This window comes from Ursus maritimus, unplaced genomic scaffold (assembly GCF_017311325.1).
Source record: "Ursus maritimus isolate PB19 unplaced genomic scaffold, ASM1731132v1 scaffold_32, whole genome shotgun sequence".
NCBI lineage: Eukaryota > Metazoa > Chordata > Mammalia > Carnivora > Ursidae > Ursus > Ursus maritimus.
Genome location: NW_024425786.1, coordinates 186,391 through 209,348, shown reverse-complemented (window position 1 = coordinate 209,348; position 22,958 = coordinate 186,391). Strand labels below are relative to the sequence as shown.

Below are 22,958 nucleotides of genomic sequence, written 5' to 3'. Positions count from 1 at the left end.
CGGCGGTGGTGTTCGGTGTGGACAGATGCCAGCACCTCTTTTAAAGTGTTCAGACTTTATTTCACGGTGATTGACACACAGACACAGACTGGAGTTAGTAACAGGACATATGGGGCTCCCTCCAGCCTTTGGGCTCAATGGCCCATTCCCAGCTGTTGGGAGGGTTAGGGCTACAACCCCCACAGGAGGGCAGGTGTGTGTGTGTGTGTGTGAGGACAGGTGGGATGGGGCGTAATATTGCAGTTTCTCTCCTGCCTCTACACCCACCCGTTGGCCTTGGTCTTGGACGATGACACCCCTCACACCAGAACCAGACAGAGTTGGCTGTATGGTGTGCTCAGCTGCCCTTGGGCCAGGACAGGAAGGGTGATGGCCCGTCACCCCAGGTGTCAAATAAAATCAATGCATAATGGCTGGCGGTCAGGCCCGGACATCCATCCTTGAGAGGGGGATGCCAGCCACCTAAGCAAGCAGGCAGTGACCATCAGCCACATCACAGAGCAGCCCTGCTCCCTCTCAGGGCTCCTAATGAGACCTGGGGTATCAGGGAGGGGACACAGCTATGTCCAAGGTGGCTGGGTAGACAGGCAGGGCTAGCTAAGGGCCAAGGTGCCCTGACAAGGTCTGGGCCTGGCCTCTGTTCTCCAGCACTCTGGGATGGGTGGACATGGTTGAAGGGAGGGGTACAGTATAGCCCCAACAGTAACATTGCTTCTAAGTCACAGTATTGGCACAGGAGGCCTGGGAGGGGCCAGTCTGGGCTCGAGGCTAGCCCTGGCCTACAGCACACGCAGGGAGCAGCTCAAGTGGAAACCTAGAAAGGCCCTTAGGGCTTGCATGAAGGAAGGGCCCCCTCCAGCCCCAGCAGTGCCTTCCCGCTCCGGGGACACAGGCCCAGCACAGGTGGACACACGGGGGAGGCACGGCAAGAGGGACCGAGACACGGTGGCCCAAGGTGGAGGGGCACATCCTGAGGCTGCCGCTGGAGTCAAGCCCTCCATGCTGCCTGTGCCGTCTCCCCCTGCAAGTTCCGCAACACACAGTTTGTCTCTGTAGCTTGTCTGCTTGGACGGTAGGGAGGCCGGTCCAGCAGTCCCTCTGGCCAACACATAGGCAAGAAAACCGTATCAAAAAAGCAATGAGTTTACAAAAATAGAAAATAATGACAACAGGGTGGGTGGTGGGCTGTGGTGTGTCTCATGGGGCGGCACAGGGCCGAAGCTCTGGCTTGGTGACAGCATCCTCCAGCAGGTGCAGCGGGCGCCGACCCACCACCACGTCCCGTAGGCAGCCCACGAAGCCTGTGCCGTAGGCCTTGGGCAGGGCCTGGCCCATGGGCAGCTTCTCCAGGCCACCTGCAGGAAGACAGAAGGAAGGCCACCCGGTTGTGACTCAGGGATGGGCAGTCTGGGGCACTAGCCAGCAGAGAGACCATGGGTACTGGAAAGACCAAGTGAGTTACCCGAGGCCTGTCAGTGCCCTGCGGGGAGGGGGGACCCCATGACCAGGAGACATGCTCCAGCCTCCTGGCCCCACAATCACCCAGGGAACTGCAGTGCCTAAGACAGGAGGGGACAGGGCCCTACCCTGGCCAGTTGGTCTGCTGTCCTGGACAGGGTGACTCAGGTGGCACTCTCAGTTTGCAGCCCCAGGGGATGAGGTCTGTCCCTCAGGGATTCTGAGACCCTTGGGTACCCCTCCCCGGCCTCCCTGCAAACACTCACCCAACCATAGGGCTCCGTCTGTGTCTAGCTGCGTGGCACCCAGCGGGGAAGAGCCAGTCACGGGGGCCTCGTTGCCCACCTGAAGGGAACCTTCCCTCTGTTCCCTGGGGGTGTGGTGGGGTGAGGCCATCATCAGGCAGTTCCAGAGGGCATACCTGCCACCCCCAGATCCTGAGTCCCACATCCATCTCTCCTGGAAGTCCCGCCCTGGGGCCCACCACCATCACCCCTGGGGGCCAGAACGAGGTGGCACTGATCCCCAGGAGAGCACCTGGTGGCTAGGGCAGGGGGCCCCATGTGGGTTAGACTTTGCTGTAGGGGATGGCCAGGCTCCGACCCTATGGACAGGTCTCCGAATAGCATCGGGCAGAGCAAGGACTCCCTTTTCAGATCAGGGCGTCCCTGGCCATAACTGCTTCTCCTTTGTCCTCTTGTCCCTCCCCCATCGCTGGCAGTAGCCTCCGGTTGGGCACTTAGCCCTGCCCCCACCTCAAACCTGGGCCCTAGCTGCAAGTGACCGGGCACGCCCTGGCTGGGCAAGTCCAGGCACCACCCACCGCTATTCTTGGTGTGCCCTGGGCTTCCCGCTGACCTGTGTGCCCTGACCCGCAACCAGCGGTTGGTGTTGACCGGCACGGTGGAGCGTAGCACCACAGGCTGGGAGCCCAAGTCATAGGTCAGCTGCAGGCGCCCGTCCACAATGGCCAGTGCGACGTAGTCAGCCCGCTCCGTGGCCTTGCCGCTCCACAGCACCAGCCCCTGTGTGGCCTCCGTGCGCAGGCTCAGCTCAAAGTGGTTGCTCTGCAGGGCCTTCTCACTGCGGGGCAGAGAGCTGGTCAGGGCCTCCAGGAGGGCAGCCAGGGATGGGGTGTGGGAGGTGGGAGGGCCGTGACGGCAGCTGTGATGAGACCTGGGGACACTGGATGGGCAGGTGGGTGGACACCCCCGTGGGACACACAGGCCGAGAGATGGATGGTAGCAGGTGGGACCAGACAGGCAGACACACAAGCGGGAGAATGAGGCAGACGGACAGCGGGGGTTGGGGTGCCACTGCTCACCTGGGAAGGGCCCCGGAATCCGGAGCATCAGGACTTAGAAGCCGGAAGAGAGGGGAAGCAGGTGAGCAGGGGACAGACAGGCTGTAGTGTAGGGTCGGAGGGTGGGGGTACCTGGCAGCCCTCCCCATGTCCCCTTTCCAGCAATGGAGAGTGAGAGCGCGAGCACCCACGGAAGAGGCACGGGACCCCGGGGCAGGGCCGGGACACCGACGTGTGTACAGACAGGGCTGTGGGCATGACCCAGGCCAAGTGCAGAGAGCAAGAGGCGAGGCCGAGGGCTCACCTGCCCTGGACGTCTGAACACACGTGTGCACATGCGTACGCACATGTGCACGCTCAGACACGCATGTGCTCTAATGCACGCACACGTGTGCACGCTATGCTGGTGCCTTGTGTCGAGAGCAGGGGCTGCAGGGGGTGGGTGGGGTGGCGACTCCCCTCCTCCAAGCCAGGAAACTAGGCCTTACACAGCACAAACCGCTAACCCTTCTCCTCCACCAGGATGAGGGTCTCGCCCTCCGTGGGGCTGGGGGGAGGTTTGGCAGCGCTGCGTGGATGGGGGGCTGAGAGGGGCTGAGAGTGAAGGCGGGCGTGGGGGCCAAGGTGCTACTTACGCGGGGATCTCATTGGTCAGTTCGCTTGGAAACAAAGAGACAGAGGTGGTGAGAAGGAAGGAGGGGGAGGAGGGTGGTGGGCGGCCGAGCCCAGTGGACGCGGGCCTTCCCCTCCTGGCCGCAAAGTGGAGGGTGGGTGTGGGGGGCCCGGCGTCTTACCCCGCGCAGCATGCACAGATAGGACGGGACAGACGGCAGAGGGCAGAGGGGTGCCCAGTTCCCGGGTGGCACGTTACCTCTCAGTCACGGCATTGAGGTACTCAATGTAGGTTTGTCCGTCGAAGGCCAGGGCGTCCAGGTCCCCTGCCGACTTCTCAATCAGCCCTGCGAGAGAGTCGGGTGAGGGCTGCCTCGGGCGGGCTCCCCGCATCCAGCCTCAGCCGCGTACTGGGCAGCGCTCACCCTTCTCACCCTTCTCGCAGTGAAGCCCCGAGAAGCCCCCAGGACACAGGCACTCATAGGAGGCCTCCCGAGGGAGGCAGGAGGCCCCATTGAGGCACGGGTGGCCTGAGGCCTGGGTACAAGGGTGGTGGGCAAAAGATGAGACATCCACGGACCGCATCACGTGCTCCTGGGTCAGCAGCTGGTGGCCTTTCAAGGAGACCTGGGGGTGTAAGAGGTAGAGAACCTCTGTCCCACCTGCTGTCCCCCCACCATGGCAGCCCCCACCCCAGGACAGAGGCTCCTGCGGGATGGGCCCTTCCTCAAGACTCCACCACCCCACCACTGCAGAGAGCCCCTGGCTGGGATGGGCCCCACCCCTGCCCCAGGTACCAGCTGGATGACGCCGTCGAAGCCGGAGGACACCGCGGCTGCCCGGGCCAGCTTGCTGAAGTCAGGCACCCCGCCGACGTAGAGAGGCTCCTTCAGATTCAGGACAGTGTGTGGCACCTGGGGGGAGACGCCGGGTGAGGGGCTGTGGAGCCTGCTCCCTGGGCAGAGACAAGGACACCGGGCCCCAGATGAGCGGCCCACCCCCTTGCCCACCGGCCTGTCTAAGAGGCGGCGTTAGTCACACAGACAGGGCTGACGTGGAGACTTAGTGGGGGCGGGAGCTACTCTAGAAGATGAACGAGTAGGATGGGAGCAGAGACCAGTACCTTGCGGGATTTCTGACGTCCGCAGAGCAGGGTGGGGGTTGCAGAGCAAGGGCCAGAGAGCAGTGGGGGCAGAGAGAAGACAGACAGAGGCACAGGACAGACGGGGGAGAAAACAGTTCAGTGAGAGCCAGCTGTGGGGTGGGGGCTGCCGTGCCTCCCAGGAGGAGAGGGAGGGGCAACGAGGCAGGGGAGTTGGTGGGAGGCCCACAGCCTTGGGGACACTCACCGGAGACTCGCCCAGCACGCGGGGCCCATCACTGACACGCATGGCGCCCTTGCGGCCATTGCGCTCCAGTGAGACCCTGGTCCAGGTGTCCAGGGCCACAGGTTCCTTGCTCCTGGTAGGAGGGGGTACCATGAGCAGGCTCTGGGCCCTGCCAGCCTGCCCACCCAGGAGCCCGAGTGACACTGCCAAGTGTCCCCGGCCTCACCCCCACGCCCACACACGAGGGCGCACCTGATGACCGCTGCCCCCTTGCCCAGGTCATAGCGGAACTCCAGGAAGCGGTCATGCAACGCCAGGGACACAAAGTCCCCCTTGCCGTCTGTCTTCTGCCCATTGTAGAAGAGCAGACCGCTGGGGCCACGCGCCAAGAACACCACCTCCAGTGCCATCTTCTCCCTGGGGTCAGGTGGGGTCAGATGGGGGCATCTCAATGGCCCTTTGCCCTGCAGTCTGGACAGGGGCTGGGGGGATGCTTCCCCTCATCCACCCCTTCTGTCCTACTGACCCTAGGTCCCGCTCAAAGGTGTGCAAGCCTTTCAGCTCCAGGTAGGAGAAGCCGTGGAAGTCAGCCAGGAAGGGCTGGGAATAATCCCGCTCGGAGACTGTGGAGGACAAGACAGCAGTCACACGGGCTGCCGGGCCCACCCCTCGGGTTCCTGTAACTCCACTGCTCTGCGAGCCCCAGGCCTAACGCAAGCCCTAACGCTAGCCTGAACCCCGATCCTAACCCCAACCAGAACCCACACCCTCATGCTTAACCCTAACCGCCTCATCCCACCCTCCTCCTTGCACTGACAGCCCAATGCCCCCACCTGTCTGGCAGATGGCGCCCCCTCGTCCCTGGGGGCATTCGCACTTGGCCTCCCCGTCAGGCAACACGCGGCAGGGGGCTGCCCCATGGCAGGGGTTCGGCTCACAGGGGTTCTTGTCATCACTACAGGTTGGACCTGGAAGGAGACACGATGGGGTCCCACGCCCACAGACGCACGGGCATGCCCCCCGCCCCAGAGCCCAGACCAGGCTCCATCCTCACCAAAGCGGCCCGGTGGGCACTGACAGTGGAACATGCCAGCCTCCAGGGCCTGGCACGGGGCCCCGCCGAGGCAGGGGTTCGGCAGGCAGGGGTGGTCCCCGCACTCGCCCACCCCAGAGCTTTGCGTAACAGCCCCCTGCCAGCTGCTGAGCTCCAACCGCTGGTTATTGACGTCCAGTAGGCGGATGCAGCCCCTGAGGCCAACACGGATGGAGGTCCTTTCGAGCACCCTGCCACCAGGAGGAGGGTCAGGCATCAGAGGCCAGAGACCAAAGGCACCCTCTCTCACAGCCAACTGTAACACTGCACCCCCAACCAGCCGGGATCGGGGCTGCTCCCTATCCCCGTCCCCACTTCTGGTGCTCCCAGGATGGCCAGGCCCACAAACAGGACAGAATCGAGAAGTAGGTTGAGGGTCAAGGCTCAGGACTGAAGGTTAGGGCTGGCCCAGCCCGTCCGTGGTGGTAACACGGCAGCCTGGGGCTCAGGGATGCCACCCAGGGGACAGAATCGGGATCAGGATCAGATGGGGGCACTGCCATCACCCACGCTGACCCTTCCACCCACTTTGCTATTCACAGGTCGCTTGGGTCTCCTGGATACCGCCCGTAAGAGTCAGGGGTCAGGACCAAGGTCGGGCGCCCAGGGTCAGGGGTGCCCCACCCTCCTTGATGCTCACACGGAAGCCTGGTCCGCCGGGACGCCGCCCACAAAGAGGTCTGTGTCCAGGTTGAGACCATCGGTGCCACTGGGGCTGTGGCCCAGAACAGGGGTCTCGCCATCCACCGAGAGCGTACCCCGGCGCCAGTGCCGAGACAGCTCCACGCGATGCCAGCGGCCGGGCTGTACAGGCACGGAGCTGGTCAGCACGGCGGGCCCTGACCCGGTGTCAAACCTGGGGGTGGGAGCAGGCACTCAGGACGGCCGAAGGGGGCCTGGACCCCTGCTCAGCCTCCGCCTCCCGCCCCACGCCAGCACCGCCCTCGCCCGGGCTGCCCTGCCCAGCACCTGAGCTGCACGCGGCCCCCCAGCAGCGTCAGCGCCAGGAAGTCCTTGCCCTGGGCGTTCCCGTTATAGAGCAGCAGACCCTGCGGCTCCAGCGCCCGGAACTCCAGCGCCAGGCGCAGTGTGTGGTAGGCACGGAGGGTGGGGAAGGCCAGGAAGGAGCGGGCCCCGAAGGCTGGCACAGAGGGGTGCAGCGCTGCAGGGAGACAGGGAGGGACCCGCTGGAGGGGCACAGAGGACCCCGGCCCGCTCGGTGTTCCCCGCCAGCCTGAAAGCCCCGGACCCGAATCCCCACCCCGGCCCTGGCCCCCGCTCTGGGGCAGGGAATTCAGCCTGCCCCTCGTCCCAACCACCTGGGCCCCTCTGCCTAGTCCCCAGCTCTCGACCGTGGCGTGGCCCGGCCCGGCCCCAGCCCTCGCCCCCCACATCTGCCTCCCCACCTCTCGCCGGCATGGATGACCTTTACCCTTCTCACAGACGGCACCCCCCCTGCCCACTGGGCAGCTGCAGGTGAAGCTGCCACCCGAGTCCTGGTCCTGGCAGGTTCCCCCGTGGAGGCAGGGCTGGGAGTCACAGGGCTTTGGTGGCTGCTGGGTGCCTGGGGGCAAGGGCCGGCGTCCAGGCACACGACGGGGGGCAGTGGTGGGGGGCTGGCGTGTGGTGGGCAGGGCTGTGGTCCTGCCAACAGGCCGGCTTGTGTGACTGGGGTAGCGGGCCCGCTGGGTCACAGCAGAAGGCAGGTGGGCTACAGTGGTGGCTCTGGCCGTGGCTGCGGCGGGTGTGGCTCCTGTGGTGGCCCCCATGAAGAACGCGGGAAACCAGTCTGAGGGTAGAGGGGCTGTCAGGACGGACGGAAAGCAGGGCACAGGGAGGGCCAGCAGGCGCAAGGGTCCTGTGGGTAGCAGGGGAGGGGACAGGCGCGCTGCGGCACTTGGCCAGACTGGGCACTCACCGAAGTCCATAAAGCGTACGTGCTCCTGCGGTGGCCGCCTTACCCCCAGCGACCGGCGCCTGGACGCCTGTATCTGCCGGAGCAGGGCCTGGGCCACGTCGGACGCCCTAAAGGTTGTGGCTGAGGAGGAGAGGACATGGAGCGTGGTCGGGCCCGCACAGACACCCACTGCCTCCTGCGAGGGCCCGGCCTCGGGGACTTACCAGGGTCGAAGTGCACGTCCACAATGGCTCGGACGGAGCTGCCAGGCCCCAAGTCCCGCAGGCGGACGCTTCGGAAGTCCTTCTTAACATCCGAGTTCCGGAAGAGGTCATCCAGCTGTGGGTGGGCAGCGGGTGAGGGCTCTGGGGAGCTGCCCAGCCCTGGTCGGCAGGCCCTCCCACTCCAGCGCCTCTCTGGGTGTGTCCTGGGAGGGAAGCTACTGGTGGGCAGGGCCGCACCCCTGCCCCGCAGGCCCTGCACGTACTGTGTTCTCGATGCTCCTAGCGGTCTCCCCAAAAAGCTCTGACTTGGGGTCGGCCATCTCCGGCGTGTAGAACAGCTCTTGCCCCTCGACCCCCTCAAGCTCCAGTACGCCCTGGAACGCCTTGGTGGCTGTGGGGGAGGGGGCAGTGAGGCCCTGCCTGGCACCCGCCTGGCCTTGGGGTGGGCCACGGGCACAGGCCCCAGCAGCAAGCCACACGGGGTGCAGGGGGTTAGTCAGATGGTCATGAGGTTAGTGGGGTCTCGGGGCAGGGCTGGCATCAGTTACCGGGCAGACTTCTTGGAGCAGTGCTCCAGGCCGGCTTGCAACAGGAAAGACAAGTTAGCCGCAGGGTCCTGGGCACCCACATGTGTGTGGGGGCCAAGACCACACGTGTGCAGCCTATGCTGAATCCCCAAGACCACGCCCTTGTGTGTGCCAAAATCAGAAGACGGTAAACCCTGAGTGCCCACCTGCTGGGCAGGCCTCCTGCCTGGGAGGGGAGACAGCGTTCCTGGCCGCGTCCAGGCGACTGTCACGCTCCACCCCAGCCCCCGGCTCCCCACTCACCAGGACAGTTCGAACCCTCTGTGTCCAGCGAGGGCGTCTTGCCATCTGAGCAGCAGCCTAAAGGCGAGTTGTAGCACGAAGCCCTCTCCATGGGTGGCCCAGGGGTCACAGCACTGCCACCTTCGGGAGGCTCGAGTCCTGGGGAGGTGAAGTCTAAGCCTGGCCCCAGAGGTAGCCCTCTTGGGTCCTGTCCCCCACATCCCTGAGCCCATGCTCACCCCCTGAGCCAGTCCCACTGGCCTCCAGGTCACCACTCAGTCCCTCATCGCCGCTCCCGTCGGCACTGCCAGATTCACCAAAGGCGGATGTGGTAAGGCTGGCTGCCGTGGCCGGGGCTGTGGGGGGCATGGTCAGCATGGGCCTCGGGGTAGTCCTGGGGATGCTGGCAGCGGTCCAAGGTCCTGGCGAGGGTCGAGGAGTGGGCTGGCTGTGAGGGGTGCTGCTGGGAGCCAGGGGGAGGGCGCTGGGGGGGGATGGCAGTGCCTTGCTCACGTTGAGCCCCGACGTGGCCACGGGTATAGACGTTGGGCGGGCGCCAGGAGCAACAGCGTCTGCAGGAGGAACAGAGTCTGAGTGGACGGCCAGGGCAGGCAGTCAGCCCGGAGTCAGGCCTTCTTGGTCAGTGCGGGGGCGGTGGGGGGCCTCACCCTGGCACGGGCCAAGGCTCTGGATGGAGATGGCCAAGCCCTGGCGACAGGCGATGGTCCTCAGCTGGCACTCGTTGCCGTAGGTCACTCCATCCGACCCACAGACCTGGGGCACAGGGCAAGGATGCTGGGGGGGAGGCCCCTCCCCACGCCCACCACCCTCCGCATGCCCCAGCCCTCACCTTGGGAGCAGTGGCCTCCGGACAGGTCGATGTGGGGCACACGCAGCGTGCAGAGCCAGCCTCCTCCACGCAGGATGCCCCAAACTCACAGCGCATCTCAGCACACGTCTCAGGCGCCAAGGAGTCTGGGGCAGACAGGGGACCCTGCTGGCTCAGGAGGCCTCGCTCCTAGGACGGCCCCACCCCTAGCACGGGGAGCCAAGGTCAGCGCCAGCCTTGGCTCTCACCTGTTTCACAGCCACCAGGGCCCAGGGCGTGGCCAGCTGGACACTGCCCGCACTTGGGTCCGGCCACCCCAGGCTTACATGAGCACAGCCCGGTCATCTGCTCACAGTCGTCTCGCACAGCGCCCCGGGGGTCACAGCTGCAGGCTGGGAGGCAGGGGGAAGAAACTGAGGTCTGCTCCTGGTCTCCCCACTGGCTCCAGAGCCTGGCCCACTTCCTGCCTGGCGTGGGTCAGGCCAGGGTCTGAGCAGGTGAGACAAGGAGCACAGTGACAAGATGGACGGGTGCGAGTGCTCGGCTGGGGACTGACCATTGCCCCTGTCACTCACGGGTGCAGCCGCTCCGGCCGTCAGTGACAATGCCACGGAAGTTCCAGAAGCCAGGCTCACAGCGGTCACACTTGAGGCCCCCGACCCCCGGGCGGCAGGAGCACTGACCCGTGGCTGGGTCACAGGTGCCACTGTAGGAGCCATGTGGGTTGCAATGGCAGGAGCCTGCAAGGCCAGGGCAGGATACGGTTACTGCGGCTACGTGGCTCCACCTGGCTGTGGGTTGGGGCTGGGCTTGAGTACTCACTGGGGCAGCCAGCCAGGCCCACGCCCCGGGCCGCAGTGATGTTGTCCCGGCAGCAGCCATAGGGGGTCTGGGTGCAGTGCGGGGGAACCGCAGGTGGCAGCGGGGCCAAGGTGGGGCCTGCAGGGAGGGGCAGAGGGCTCAGACGACACTCACTGCCACATGTCCACCTTGGGCCTGGCCATTCCACCTTAACCTCCCCTGGCTGTCACCACTCAGCCCTCCTGAGGCCAACTCCCGCCAGGACGGGGGTACCTGGAGCTCAGGTTGCAGGTGAGGACCCCACACCATTTATAAAAACGCATCTGTACCCATAGTACCAAAACCACGCAGAACCCCAAAGATCGTGAGCGTGCAGCCGCGTACACACACACCGGACCAAGTATGTTCTTACGGACTGGCGCACACACACACTCCCATCTACCCACGTCCCCCCCAGGTGCACACCCAACACACCCAGACACACACGCGTGTGCGCAAGCTCGCACATGCCCACGCGCACTGGTGCACGCCTGAAAGTATAGTAAACGCACGCGTGTGCGCAAGCTCGCACACGCCCACGCGCACTGGTGCACGCCTGAAAGTATAGTAAACGCAACGTATTTACTGGGTCCCCATCGCTCTCCCCGGGACAAAGAGCGCGTCCAGACGGCGGGCCTCGCTCGTGCGCCCCCTCCCGGCATGGAGCCCGGTCTGGCGCACAGCAGGCGCCTGCGGACCGAGGGGCACTTCTGCCCACGCGCTGCGACTGTGCAGACGTGGGTGCTCCCCAGCACTGCGCCCCTCGAGCCCTTACGTGCATGCATGCCCCCACGGCACACACCCCTCTGAGCGTGTGCGCGCACGAGCGCAAGGGCCGCTGCACAGACGCGCGGACACTCACCCCGGCAGGCTCCCTGCGCCGTGACGTACAGTTCTCGCTGCGACTCGCACCTGGCCTTCTTCAGCTCACACTCGGTGCCATAGGTGACCCCATCTGAGCCGCAGACCTGGAGGGGTGGTGTCAGCGTGGGTGGCCACAGCCACTCCTTCGCTGCCTGCCCAGAGCGGGGCGGGGGGGCCTCACCGGGCTCCTCAGGACGCTATGGCAGCTGAAGTCACAGACGCACGGCCCATCTTCCGAGTCCTCGTCCCAGACGCCGCCGTGCTGCCGGCAGAGCTCCTGCTCACACTCGCCGTCCTCTCCAGAGCCAGAGCCTCCGGAGCCGCACTCAGCTGTTGGGGGGGGCTGAGTCACCTGGGGGGGCCTGTTCGGGGCGGACACGAGGCAGCCCAGGCCCACCGTCCCCAAGCCTACCCTGCTCACAGGGCCCCGCCCGGGCCTCCTCGATCTGGGTCTGGTGCTGGCAGGCGGCCTCTCGGAGATGACACGCACTGTCGTAGGTGACACCATCGCTGCCACACACGGGGCCGGGTGGGGGCCGCTCACACCGGGGACACACACACTGCCCAGCCAAGCACACTGCCCCGAAAGCACACACTGTGTCTCCACAGGTCTCTGGAGAGGGCGGAGCCAGGCAGGGGTCAGCGGACCCCCAGCTGAGGGAGACACAGGACCACGGCCTGCCCACCCCCACGGCCCCACTCACGGCAGTGTCCAGCCGAGACCACGTGCAGGCTGATCTGGTGTGTGCAGGCGTGCACGTGCAGCTCACACTCGCTGGCATACGTGTGCCCGTCGGAACCGCACACGGGCTGAGCCAAGGCCACGCACTCGGAGGGGCACACGCAGCGCCCGGTCTCAGCCTCACACAGAGCTCCGAAGCGGCACTGCCCGCAGCGGTCTGAGGAAGAGGCCCCATCACCACGGCGATCGGGACTCACAACCCCCTAGCAAGACTCACTCGCCCACCACTGACCACAGGGTCCTCGGCGAGCCACCCGGATCTCCCGTCCAAGGGCGCAGGCTGTGGCTTCCAGCTCACACGTGCTGCCATACGTGACGTCATCGCTGCCGCACACAGGATCATAGATGCCCGAGCACGCCTGCTGGCACACACACTCAGCTTCCCCGTTCTTCACAGCACACGATGCCCCAAAGGGGCACTGCACCCCAAGGCAGGGGGACAGGGGCTGGTCTGGGGAGAACACGGGCACTCAGTGAGCTCCTCCTGCTCCCCCAGGCTTTCGTAGAAAGCCCCCAGCTCCACGCAGCAGACCCTCTCCCAGGGTGGGGACAGCGAAGGGAAAGTGGACCGGGAGAAGAGCCGAGTGCTCAGGACACAGCAGAGAAAGGGACAGACACACGACAGACGCAGACAGGGACACAGACCCAAACAGCCTCAGCCCCCTGCCTGAGTGCGGGGACGGGCTGCCCCCAAGACACAGGAACTTCCTGACTGCCCATGGTGGGTTGAGGGAGGGCCAGGCTTATGCAGCCACCCAGGCCGCTAACCGCTGGCCACCAGCAGCCCTGGGACACCTGTACATGTAGGGGGGCTCTCTCCCCAAGGGGGGAGGAGTCTGTAGCCCACAGTCACACCCAGGGCCACAAAGGGGAGGAGGTGTCTGTCCACTTGCTCTGAGGACCACAAGGCCAGGCAGCAGCGAGCCACCCCCCCTGCTGTGCCGGGGGCAGACCTCGGGCTGCGGGCTCCTGGCGGCAGGCGCGGTACCTCCCTCATCCTGCCAGCAGGTCAGGCTGGAAGACACAAGAGGCGGAGCAGAGAGGGAAAGAAGGACAGAGGAGAGAATACAGACGCAGAGAGAGAGAGTGGGAAGACAGACAGACCGACCGACGGACACAGAGTGGGGGCTGCAGAGCCACGGCAGCCTCGGCCGACGCAGTATATGCCATCTCCACCCTCCACTGCACGCCCCCACCCCTGCACAGAGCCTGACTGAGACTTTGCCTCTGCGGGGGCACTGGTGTCCCAGAGTATGGGGCCCAGGGGCCTGGAGGGTGACGGGGCAAGACAGCCTCACGTGGGTACCAGGGAGCCCGCACAAGGACCCCTGCCTCTGCCCACTGCCCCCCGGGTGCTGCCAGCACCCTCCTAACAGAATCCACTGCCCCAGAGCCTCTGACAGACAGCAGCCCCACCAGGCCTCCCCCACAGCTGGCCCTCGCCCAGGACCCCAGGAGGACCATGACTCAGGATGGAGATGGTGTGTGATGACAGGTGACAGGCACCGACGCAGGACCGGCCTGTGCTCGCACAGGCCCCACCCACTGGTGCTCACCACACGGGCCCTGGTGCTTGGCAGGGATGGGACGCTGCTGCTGACACTCAGCCTGCTGGCGCCAGCAGTCACTGTCATATGTGTGCCCATCATGCGCACACACGGGTCGGTAAGCCCCGTCACAGATGACGCGGTCGCAGGAGCAGCGGGGGCGGCCTCGGCGGGACAGGCACACGGCATTGAACCTGCACACATCTGGGCACTGGTCTGGGAGGACGAAGCAAGCAGATCAGACGGCCCCGGGGGCCATGTCAGCCCCCACCCTGGGCCGTGCAGGGTATCCACGGCATATGGGCTGGTGAGTGGGCACCAGGGAGGAGGGCGGGAGAGCGCGGGGACCGGCAGGGCCGAGGGTGACAAAGAGTGGCAGGGCCGGGCCCTCCCCCAGGAGCCACCCACCTTGAGGCTGGCACTGGCCAGAGCGCACTTTTTGGAGGAGAAGGCCACGGGCAGCTCCCGTGCGGCCCATTATGCAGTCGTTGTCATAGGTGACCCCATCATCCCCGCACACGGGGGCTTGCCGAGGAGGACAGCTCTCTGGCCGCAGGAGCATCTCAGGGCGCCGCGTGCGTGGGTGGACGCGGCAGACACGGCTGGGGTCATCGCGGGCGCCCTGGCAGGGGTCTAGAAGGCGGGAGGGCAGAGGTCAGGGTGCTGTGCCATGCATGCGTGCACACAGAGGTCATGCTACATGCGCGGGGCCGGGCTCACCGCAAGGGCCGCTGAACTTCTTGAAGATGTTCTCCTGGCGTGCGCAGGCGTGGCGCAGGAGCTGGCACTCGCTGGGGTAGTCAGAACCGTCGCTGCCACACACCGGACCTTCGGGGGGCCCCTGGCAGGTGGCAGGGCACAGGCACGTGGCTGTGTGCCCGTCTGCCGAGCGCACACAGGAGCTGCCGAAGCCGCACGTCACGTTGGCGCAGGGGTCCCGGGACCCTGTGCGTTGGGTGGGACAGGGCGGGGTCACGAAGCCGCCCCTCCGCCCCCCGCCCCGCGCCCCCGGGAGTGCCTGCCAGGCGCGCGCTCACCGCAGGGCCCGCGGCGGAGAAGGCGGATGCGGCGCTGCTGGTCGCACTGCGCCCGCTGCAGCTCGCACTCGTTGCTGTAGGTGGAGGCGTCGGAGCCGCACACGGGCGCCACCACGGCGGGACACGCGCTCTTCTTGCACACGCAGGAGGCTCGGCCCGAACCCTCTGCTCCGGGCTCGCACACTGCACCGAAGCCACACAACATGCCTCGGCACGCTGGGGCGGACAGGAGAAGGCAAAGTCAGGGCCCAGCCCCCAGCCACCGGGCCCCAGGCCCCCGCGCACGCGGTGTCCACACACCTGCAGAGACCCCGAGACGCACTCGGTGTGCTTGCTCACTAGCCCCGCGCCGTGCACGTCCACACGCCCTGTGCTGGCGCCACGGAACACGCTGTGGGTGCTCAGCGCAGGCACAGACACTCTCGTCGGCGCACACATCGCCCGGCCCCGCCCCTCTCTAACCCTGCCCGCCCGGGCGCTTCTCCTCCCGGTACAGCCTTCCCAGCCCTGCAGGGCGGCATCCCCCAGGTCTTGCACCAGCGCTCCGTGGGAGCCCCCCCCACAGAGCCAGAAACAAACCCTCGGGCCAACTCCATCACAGGGGAGCCGCCCCACCTTGCTGAGGAGCCCACCCTCTCTTCACACCAGAATCATCTGACCCCTGACCCACCCCTCAGGGCCCTAGCCCTGTTCCCTTCCTGGGAGCTGCTCCGGGGCTCAACACCAGCCCCACCCCTGCCCCCTCTGGTCTGAGGTCAGATAATTGGAGAGCAGATGGGTGGGGGGTCTCTGGGGTCAGGTCACATGCTCCACCCCTGGCTCCGGGGCCCCCTTGGCATCCTAACCCCAGGCCTCCCCCCATGTTCCTCTTTTCTTCCCACATCTTTTCTGTGTGGGCCCTGCCTCTTGGGCTCTTCTCTGCCTGCCCCGTCACCTTCTGCATCTCCCCCAGGTCCCTCAGCTGTGGCTTTCTTCATGTGGCCTTCTTGAAGGGTCCTGGTCCTCCAGCCTTCCCAGGTCTCCCCAGGTGAAAGCTGATGGCGAGCTCTCTCTGAGGCCCTTCAGGCACCCACGTGCCTCCACCTCCCCGCCCATCCTCTGGAGCCCCCACCTCAGTAAATGTCCTCACCTCCCGACACCTCCTCCCCAGTCGTGCTGTCCCACCTCACACTCGATAGTGACCTCCTCTGGGAGGCTGAGCACAGGGGCTCTGCAGACCTGTCATTTTCCTCCTTCGACATTTTAGCTTCTGACTCTGTAGTTAAAAGCTGCCGTGTGCCCAGCGCACCCCAAGAAGCCCCTCCTGACCCCCACCGGCGAGGGACTACAGTCCTGCCGAGTGCAGGAATCCAGAAGGCTCTCGGACATCGAAACCCAGAGCTGTCAGGGAGAGCCCCTCCTGAAGAGAGGCAGGCTGACTCCTTAGGACCCCCACCGGGACTGCACACCCACGGGCGCGCAGTCATGGGCTGCAGCTGTCTACATCTAATAAATGTTTCACGGGGTCTAATTATCATTAATAAGTTATGGTGGAGAGGGCAGGGTGGCTCCCCCATCACCTCCCAGCAGGCTCTGGAAGTGGGGCAGGAGGGAGCAAGCCCCTCTATTCTGGGGAGGGCAGGGCCCTAAAGGGAGTTGGAGCTAGCTGTTGCCACAGCAACAGCCCACCTCAGGCTCCCTCAGGTCCGAATGGCCACCCCTACCCCCACCTCACACAGGCTGAGTGAACAGAGGCCTGAGGCAAGGGTGGGGCCAGTTTGGACACCCCAGCCAGAAGTCCCTGCAACCACCTGTCCCTCCCACCAGTGCTCCTGTGTCCCTCCTCCCCGCCTCCCCTGTGCCCCTGCTCCTGCAGATCCCAGAGCCAGGCTACTGCCAGCTCTGCGTTCACCAGCCCGGGGACTGTGGGCAAGTTATGGCCCCGTCATGCTTCAGTACCTCCTTCTGGGAGCAGGGACAGTGGGACCTACTTCCCTGGGTTACTGGGGGGCTAAATGGGCCAATATCTGCAGAGGCTTGCGGGGCGCCCCTGTTCACGACAGGAGCAAGAACTGTCATTACATCGGCCTCCCCTCTGTCCTGGCCCAAACCCAACTCAAAGCCTGTCCACTGTGAGGCCTCTTCACGCTCTCTGTCTCCCTCCACCTCCCTCTACTCTCCCCTTAGCACTTTCTTCTCATCTTCCTTGCCCAAGGCCCCGGGGACCCCCAGCCCAAATTCACAGGCACTTGCTGATATCCAGCTGACTTCTCTATTTGGCTTCCACTGGACCTGCCGACCAAGGTCTCTCCCAGAGTCCTGACCCCGTGGCCAAAGACTTGGTCCTTCTCTCGTTATACCTCAGGCTCCTGGGCGGGTTGCAGAGCGTCTGTGCCCTTGGATTCAGACCTCTCTCTCTCTGCTCACCTCTGCCCTGCCAGACCCCTTCCAAAACCCCAACCCCTCGAACGAAGACATCTACTCCTGGATGAGTAGCACGGTCTTTGCCACCAAGGCCTGCACTCTGCATCCACAGCCCAGGTTCTGCTTTGTCCCCCCACAAGACAGTAACTAGGGGGGATGGTGATGATGACGATGACAGCTACCCTGGGATAATCAAGCCCAGAGCACTGGGTCAGGCGTATGGCAGGTGGACTGCAAGGGGAGGGACCGGGGGTAGGAGACCAGAAACATCTTGGGGACAGGTTCCTTGGGACCAGCTGTTGGACGGAAGTGGCCGAGGGCTGAGGAGAGGCCAGGGTGCCTCTGGGGGCCATCACGGTGAGGCCCCCACACTGACTCCCAAGTCAGACAGCTGGGTCCAGGTCCCAGCCCTCCCACTTCCCACCACTCTGTGGAGCCTGCACCCCCCTCAGAGCAGCAGTTCCCAAGGGGCAGTCTCCTGGCTATAAAGTGGGGAAAGATCTCGTGGCTCCCAGGGCAGCTACAGCATCTGGTGACGTGACGTGGGCAAAGCAGAAGCTTGGGGTACATGGTGCCCATCCCCTGTCCAGGCTGAAAGGGGTTCCTTCCCCAGACCCATGCTCAGGCTGTTAGGTCAGGTGCGGGCTGCTCTGGTGCATAGCCTTGAGGCCCTCTTCACAACTGCCCGTCTGCACGTCTACTCCCCACTCCCCCCAGGACTGGGGAATCATCGAGGCTCCAGAGGAGTTTCTCGACGTCACATAAAACAGGCACGAGGACACAGACATGCACACGCATGTGAGCACAGCTCCTAAGGGCCGTGCCCCGCGCGTAAGGCACCAGTAGTCCCACACCTGTATCAGCCCTGAACCATTACGTAAGCTGCCCCCCGTAAATGCAGGCAGAGCGCCCCTATGCCCATGAGCCGTGCGCTCCGCCACACCTGCCCAGCTCCGACTCCCACAGGAGGCTTTCTCTGGCCACTCAGCTCCCCTGCGCAGTCCTGCTCCCTGCATGCCCAGGGGCCCCCTCACAATGCGCCATGCTGGAGGCGGCAGTGGCTTTTTATAGCCCCCGGTTGGAGTGGGTATATTTAACTCCCCTCCTGGTCTCGGGTGAGTTGGGGGGATGGAATGGATGCCCCAAGCCCTACCCACGGCCACAGATACACAGTGTGTATGCCTACGAGGGATGATGACGGCCATGGCATGGAGCCGTCCCCAAGTGTGCAGCAGGATCAGAACGCAGGTGTGGGGGCCCACACGTGCAGCTGCAGGGAAGACCCGCACGTGTGTAAAGCAAAGGAGAGGCACCAGGCTTTCAGGCTTCAGAAGACGAAGCTGAGGACAGCCTTTAAATCCAGACAGCCCCAGGCCTCTTGCCCACAGCCTGTGGGAGACTCAGTCTGGTCTCCAGCCCCCAGCCCACTACAGCCCCATCCCATATATGGATAGCCTTCCGTAAGTGACTTCTATGAACCTGGGCAGGCACCCACCCAGCAGGGCACCCAGGTACTGAGCACAAACTTGGAGGCTCTCACCGTCCCCGCCCAAGGAGAGAACCCCAAGCTGCCCTTTCCTGAGGCACTAACGGCTTCATCCCCTGCCCCTCTCACATTAGCTTAATTACAGGGGTCCACAGACCAGCAGGGCCCTCAGGGAGGCCAGGTCCCAGCCCACAAAGTGGGTCAAGAAGGCCAACCCCAGGCTGTTCAGTCCAGGGACAGGCTCTCCAATCCCTCCTCAGTCATTGGTCCTTCATGACCCCCACCCCTTGCACATATTGTCTGACTCATCTTACCACCTGCAGGCCCCAGGACTTAGTCCCAATTTTTCGGTCAAGAAGGCCAAGGCCCAGAGAAGTTGGAGCCATGCTTGTGTGCAACGGCCCATGGCTGACACAGGGTCAGGCCCAGGCCCAAGGACCCCACACACCTTCTGCTTGCCCACCACTGTGGACATCCCAGGAAGGACCCAGGCTCCCTTTCCCAGCCTTCTCTCTGCTCCAGATACACCTACTATGTCTGATGTGTGCACCCCAAGAATGGCTCCTGACCCCCCAGAGTGCCACTGCCCCTCCAGGCACAGTCTCCCAAGTACAGCCTGTCACCAACTCAGGCCCCCACTCAACTCACCATCCGGAGGCGTTGGGGGTGCTGGTGTGAAGTGGGTCCCAGGTTTGTCTGGAAAAAAACCCAAATATCTGAGTTAGTCCTCTCTGAGCAGGTCTTTCTATAGCCTGTTCCTTTGCCGAGTCTGGAAGGGCCACCTCTGCCCTCCCACAGCTGCCCTCTGTACCAGGGCCCACCCCCATCCCTTCCCTGGCCCCATTCTGAACCCTGAGGACCGGCCAAAGCCTGGGGGTAGTCAAAGCGGAGGTGCTTGCTTTTCTCTGCCCTTCCAGCTGTCTGGTCAAGGCCTGACACCCGTCAGGTGGGGCCTAACAGCAGGGGTGGGAGCAGCCGCCTGGTCCCTAGATAGGCTCAGCCCCAGGCCCTGCCAAAGCCCCACTTCCGGTGTAGTCAGCGGCTCCCTTCCTCCCCAGCTCCCACAGCAAGTTGTCTCTGCAGCTCAGGGTGACGGTCAGGCCCCGTGAGCACAAGGATAAGCTTCGAGGGGCCCAGGGATCCAGAGAATGGCCCATCCTGTCCCCAGAAGATGCAGGTGCCCATCTGAGCTGCCTCTCCGCTGGTAGCCTCTGTGCGATCCTGCCGGCCCCCCAGTCCGTGGGGGCTGAGGCAGGGGAACTCAGCCAGCAGGAGGGTCGCACGAGCCAGGCCCAGGGTGGCCGTGCCCGCAGCCACCTACAGTTGTTGAGGAAGAGCAGCACGGCGAAGCCCAGCGTGGAAGTGGCCAGCAGGATCAGGCAGACGTTGCAGGGGATCATGAAATACCGCACCAGCAGGGAGACCCCGCGCGGCTGCCGGGGGTCCCGCTCCAGCGCTAGTGGGGGCATGGCCCTGGGCTCCTCAGTCCCCACACTCGGGGTGTGGGGCTTCCTCAAGGGGTGCCCTTGGGCCTCTTCGGGGCAACTCCCCCCATTCTGGGACCCCTGGGGCAGCTGCCAGCAGCTATGTTCTCAAAGTTCAGTGCCAGTCACCGCCCGGAGAGCACCAGGACCCCACCGCAGCCCGTGAGGCTCATAATGGGAGGTGTGCAGAATTCTCAGAAGAGGAGGAGAAACTACGGGCCAGCCAGCGGCCACCCTCGTGTCCACAAGCCGGTAGCCGTAGGTGCCGGCAGCTCTCCGCAGGGCTCCGGCCGCGCTCAGTCTTCCCGGAGCCCCCGTTCCCGCCCGCCCGGCTACCCTGGAGGGGCCGGTCCGAGGGGCACTGGCGGCCAGGGGAGGCGCGGCGGGGTGCCGGGCGCGGAGGGTCTCCAGTCCCCAGCAGAGGCGGGAGCGGCGATGGCAGCAGCAGGAGCAGCGCGCGCGCGCGTCGGAAGGGAGAAGAAAGAGCCGGCCCTCGGAGGGCCGCGCCTCGGCTCCCGCCTCTGGGCGAGCAGCGCCAGCTCGCGTCGCCCTCGCCAGGGCTGAGGCGGTGAGTGAGGGGCGAGGGGCGCCGCGGGAGGAGGGCGGGGAGCAGAGACAAAGGAAGACGCCCCCGGGGACCCCGGTGTCCGCGGGGAGTCGGGGCTCGCGGCGCAGAGGACCGAGCGGAAGCGGACGGGAGGGCGGCGGCACAAAAGGGAAGGCAAGGGGCAGACGGGGCAGCGGCAGGGGTGGGGGCGCTGGGGTGCGGGGTGAGGTGGGAGCCGGGGCTGGGAAAGGAACAGGGGTCGCGGGAGGGTGGGCGCCGGGAGAGGGAGGGGAGAGGAGGCAGGTGCCGGGGCTGGGTGGGCGGAGGGAGAAGGTGTGGGGCGGGGTCTGGGGCTGGGCGGGTCCCCTACCGCGCCCACCCGGCGGAGCAGGGCCGGACCGAGCGCGTAAGCGGCCGAGGACGCGGCGGAGGGCCGGAGGGTCCTCCGGATTCCCGCAGGGGGCTCGGGCGCGTCTGCAGGACTCCGTTCTCGGCCGCGGTGTGCGTGTGCTTGTGTGTGCGTGTCACCGTCTGTGCTTCTGCCGGCCCCGCCCTGGCAGTGCGCGTGTGGGGGAAGGGTCCCCAGGTACACACACAGGGGGTGGGAGGGCTGGGTCCGACACGGAGGGCGGAGGTGGCGAGACAGCCCCCCCCGGAATGCATGGCAACCCCGCAAACCACCCGCGTGCTTCCCACCTCCCCCCGGGACGGTGAGAGGAACATGCAAATGAGTCCCTTGTAAAGAAGCATTATGTAAATAGTCGCGGTCCTCCCCGCACGGTCCCGCGAGCCTGGAGCGCCCCCCAGAGGCCACCGGGGAGCGCCGGGGCCGTGACGTCACAGCCGGGCCGGGGCGCGGGGCCCACCGGAGTCCGGCCTCTCCACATCCGCCCCCCGAGGACGCGCCTTTTGTAGGCCCTGCCGGCCTGGGGGTAGGGCAAGGGTCGTGCACCGTTCGCACCATCCACACCGGTCACGTCCCACCCTCCGCAGCCAGGGTCCCATAGGAGGCCAACCCTATGACTAACACCTTCTCTCCCCTGCACCCCCATCCCTCCACCGCCCACAGTCCTTTGGGAGGGACCCCTAAGCGCCTACCGCCACACCCACCACGTCTGGCCGCTTCCAGCCTGGACCCCGTCACAGGCCTTCGAGGCCCTACAGTGACCTCTGCCTGTCCGTCTTAGAGTCGGCCAGCCCTTTCTAGAGAGAGGGGAAGCTTGGCCTCCAAGGCATGGGGCATCCCTCTTCTCCTTGGGATCACGGCCCACCCAGCCCCATCCCAGGACCCCTTCTGGTCAGTTCCTTCCAACGGCTGCTGACCAACTGCCCACCCCAGAGGAAAAGACGTTAATTGCACCACTGCCCCCCCCCCATACATGCTCAGTCATACCCGTCTACACACACTCAACACACACGGCCATCCACTCACTCAGACTTACTCACACCCTGCACTCAGACCTCTGCAGGAGTGGTCAGCCGGGACCCCTTTCAGCCAAACTGCTTTTGCCACAGCCACCAGTGCCACCCCTGGTCCGTCTGAGATCTCATCTCAGTCCACCTTGGGAAAGAAGCACTGACCGCACACCCTCCCTGCAGCTCCTCCCTCAGGTCTGCGTGGCCCCTCTGCCCTGGAACCAGCCCTTCCTGGGGCCAACTCTCCACTCACCCACAGTGACACCACCCAGGGCACCAACAGACGTCTTAGTGCTCAGCTCCCCCAAGCCTCCAGCTGGACTCTCCCTAAGGTCCTTCCACCCTATGCTGTATTCAGCTATGTCACAGATATGTCCCTAGCGCTCCCCCTGACTTCATGGTCAGGTAGTTCCACCCCACTCCCCCCCACTTCCTCAGCCAGAGCAGCCACCTGCCAGCCAGCCAGGGTCCAGTTCTATGAGGCCCATCTCCTTTGACTTCTTTCCATCCCGTGGCCAGGCACACTAGTGCCACATCCCACACAGGGTTAGCCCACCCTGTCAGGGTCCCCCGTCACCCACGGCGGAGGTCTTCAAACCTCTTAGAGCCTGGAACCTGAGGTGCTGATGAACCCTAATGAAACTTTGCAGGCAAAACCAATCAACGATGTGGTTCCCTCACCTCTCACTGCGATGGACCCAGAGCAGCAGTCCACCAAACCACCTGGAGACCCTGGCCCTTGGTCAGCCTCACCTTCTCAGGGTGTCTCCCACCCTCTCCCTCACCTCACTGGACCTTGGCACTGTCCACACCACACTGATAGTGCTGGCAGCTCCCCAGGGTGCCACCCTGGACTGGGAGCACCCAGGGCAGGGTCTGACTTGTTATCTTCTTGGGGCAGGGCTTGGCTCAGAGCCCAGAGACTTGGTGTGGTCAGCCTAGGCGGTTCACACATTTTCCCATTTACTTGTCACCACAGACCCCCAGGATCCACAAGCCTTGGCTCAGAGAGGGCCCCACAGACAGTGCCAGGGGTCCA

The 22,958-nt window shown here is 65.1% G+C and overlaps 1 protein-coding gene across 2 annotated transcripts in view; it reads right to left on the bottom strand.

Annotated features, from left to right (window-relative positions):
* Nucleotides 1–1,139: 1,139 nt before the first annotated feature.
* Nucleotides 1,140–22,958, bottom strand: part of AGRN (agrin) — a 33,130-nt gene continuing 11,311 nt past the window's right edge. The window contains exons 1-36 of one of the 2 annotated variants that reach the window (XM_040645576.1): nucleotides 19,794–20,651; nucleotides 19,121–19,168; nucleotides 14,584–14,799; nucleotides 14,267–14,491; nucleotides 13,955–14,179; nucleotides 13,556–13,762; nucleotides 12,232–12,450; nucleotides 11,962–12,156; nucleotides 11,670–11,870; nucleotides 11,439–11,587; nucleotides 11,256–11,361; nucleotides 10,376–10,492; nucleotides 10,129–10,293; nucleotides 9,802–9,945; nucleotides 9,575–9,699; nucleotides 9,393–9,498; nucleotides 8,964–9,296; nucleotides 8,746–8,883; nucleotides 8,179–8,306; nucleotides 7,916–8,030; nucleotides 7,713–7,832; nucleotides 7,227–7,583; nucleotides 6,764–6,956; nucleotides 6,435–6,650; nucleotides 5,756–5,985; nucleotides 5,535–5,669; nucleotides 5,228–5,324; nucleotides 4,954–5,118; nucleotides 4,723–4,834; nucleotides 4,497–4,508; nucleotides 4,171–4,287; nucleotides 3,808–4,000; nucleotides 3,633–3,720; nucleotides 2,317–2,541; nucleotides 1,725–1,828; nucleotides 1,140–1,355 (exon numbers count right to left, since the gene is read on the bottom strand). In XM_040645576.1, coding sequence (XP_040501510.1) covers nucleotides 1,198–1,355; nucleotides 1,725–1,828; nucleotides 2,317–2,541; nucleotides 3,633–3,720; nucleotides 3,808–4,000; nucleotides 4,171–4,287; nucleotides 4,497–4,508; nucleotides 4,723–4,834; nucleotides 4,954–5,118; nucleotides 5,228–5,324; nucleotides 5,535–5,669; nucleotides 5,756–5,985; nucleotides 6,435–6,650; nucleotides 6,764–6,956; nucleotides 7,227–7,583; nucleotides 7,713–7,832; nucleotides 7,916–8,030; nucleotides 8,179–8,306; nucleotides 8,746–8,883; nucleotides 8,964–9,296; nucleotides 9,393–9,498; nucleotides 9,575–9,699; nucleotides 9,802–9,945; nucleotides 10,129–10,293; nucleotides 10,376–10,492; nucleotides 11,256–11,361; nucleotides 11,439–11,587; nucleotides 11,670–11,870; nucleotides 11,962–12,156; nucleotides 12,232–12,450; nucleotides 13,556–13,762; nucleotides 13,955–14,179; nucleotides 14,267–14,491; nucleotides 14,584–14,799; nucleotides 19,121–19,168; nucleotides 19,794–19,941 — 5,832 coding nt within the window. In that variant the 5' untranslated portion in view covers nucleotides 19,942–20,651 and the 3' untranslated portion in view covers nucleotides 1,140–1,197. Of the gene's footprint in view, nucleotides 1,356–1,724; nucleotides 1,829–2,316; nucleotides 2,542–3,632; nucleotides 3,721–3,807; nucleotides 4,001–4,170; nucleotides 4,288–4,496; nucleotides 4,509–4,722; nucleotides 4,835–4,953; nucleotides 5,119–5,227; nucleotides 5,325–5,534; nucleotides 5,670–5,755; nucleotides 5,986–6,434; nucleotides 6,651–6,763; nucleotides 6,957–7,226; nucleotides 7,584–7,712; nucleotides 7,833–7,915; nucleotides 8,031–8,178; nucleotides 8,307–8,745; nucleotides 8,884–8,963; nucleotides 9,297–9,392; nucleotides 9,499–9,574; nucleotides 9,700–9,801; nucleotides 9,946–10,128; nucleotides 10,294–10,375; nucleotides 10,493–11,255; nucleotides 11,362–11,438; nucleotides 11,588–11,669; nucleotides 11,871–11,961; nucleotides 12,157–12,231; nucleotides 12,451–13,555; nucleotides 13,763–13,954; nucleotides 14,180–14,266; nucleotides 14,492–14,583; nucleotides 14,800–19,120; nucleotides 19,169–19,793; nucleotides 20,652–22,958 lie in introns of those variants that run through there. The other variant, XM_040645575.1, reaches the window with a different exon arrangement.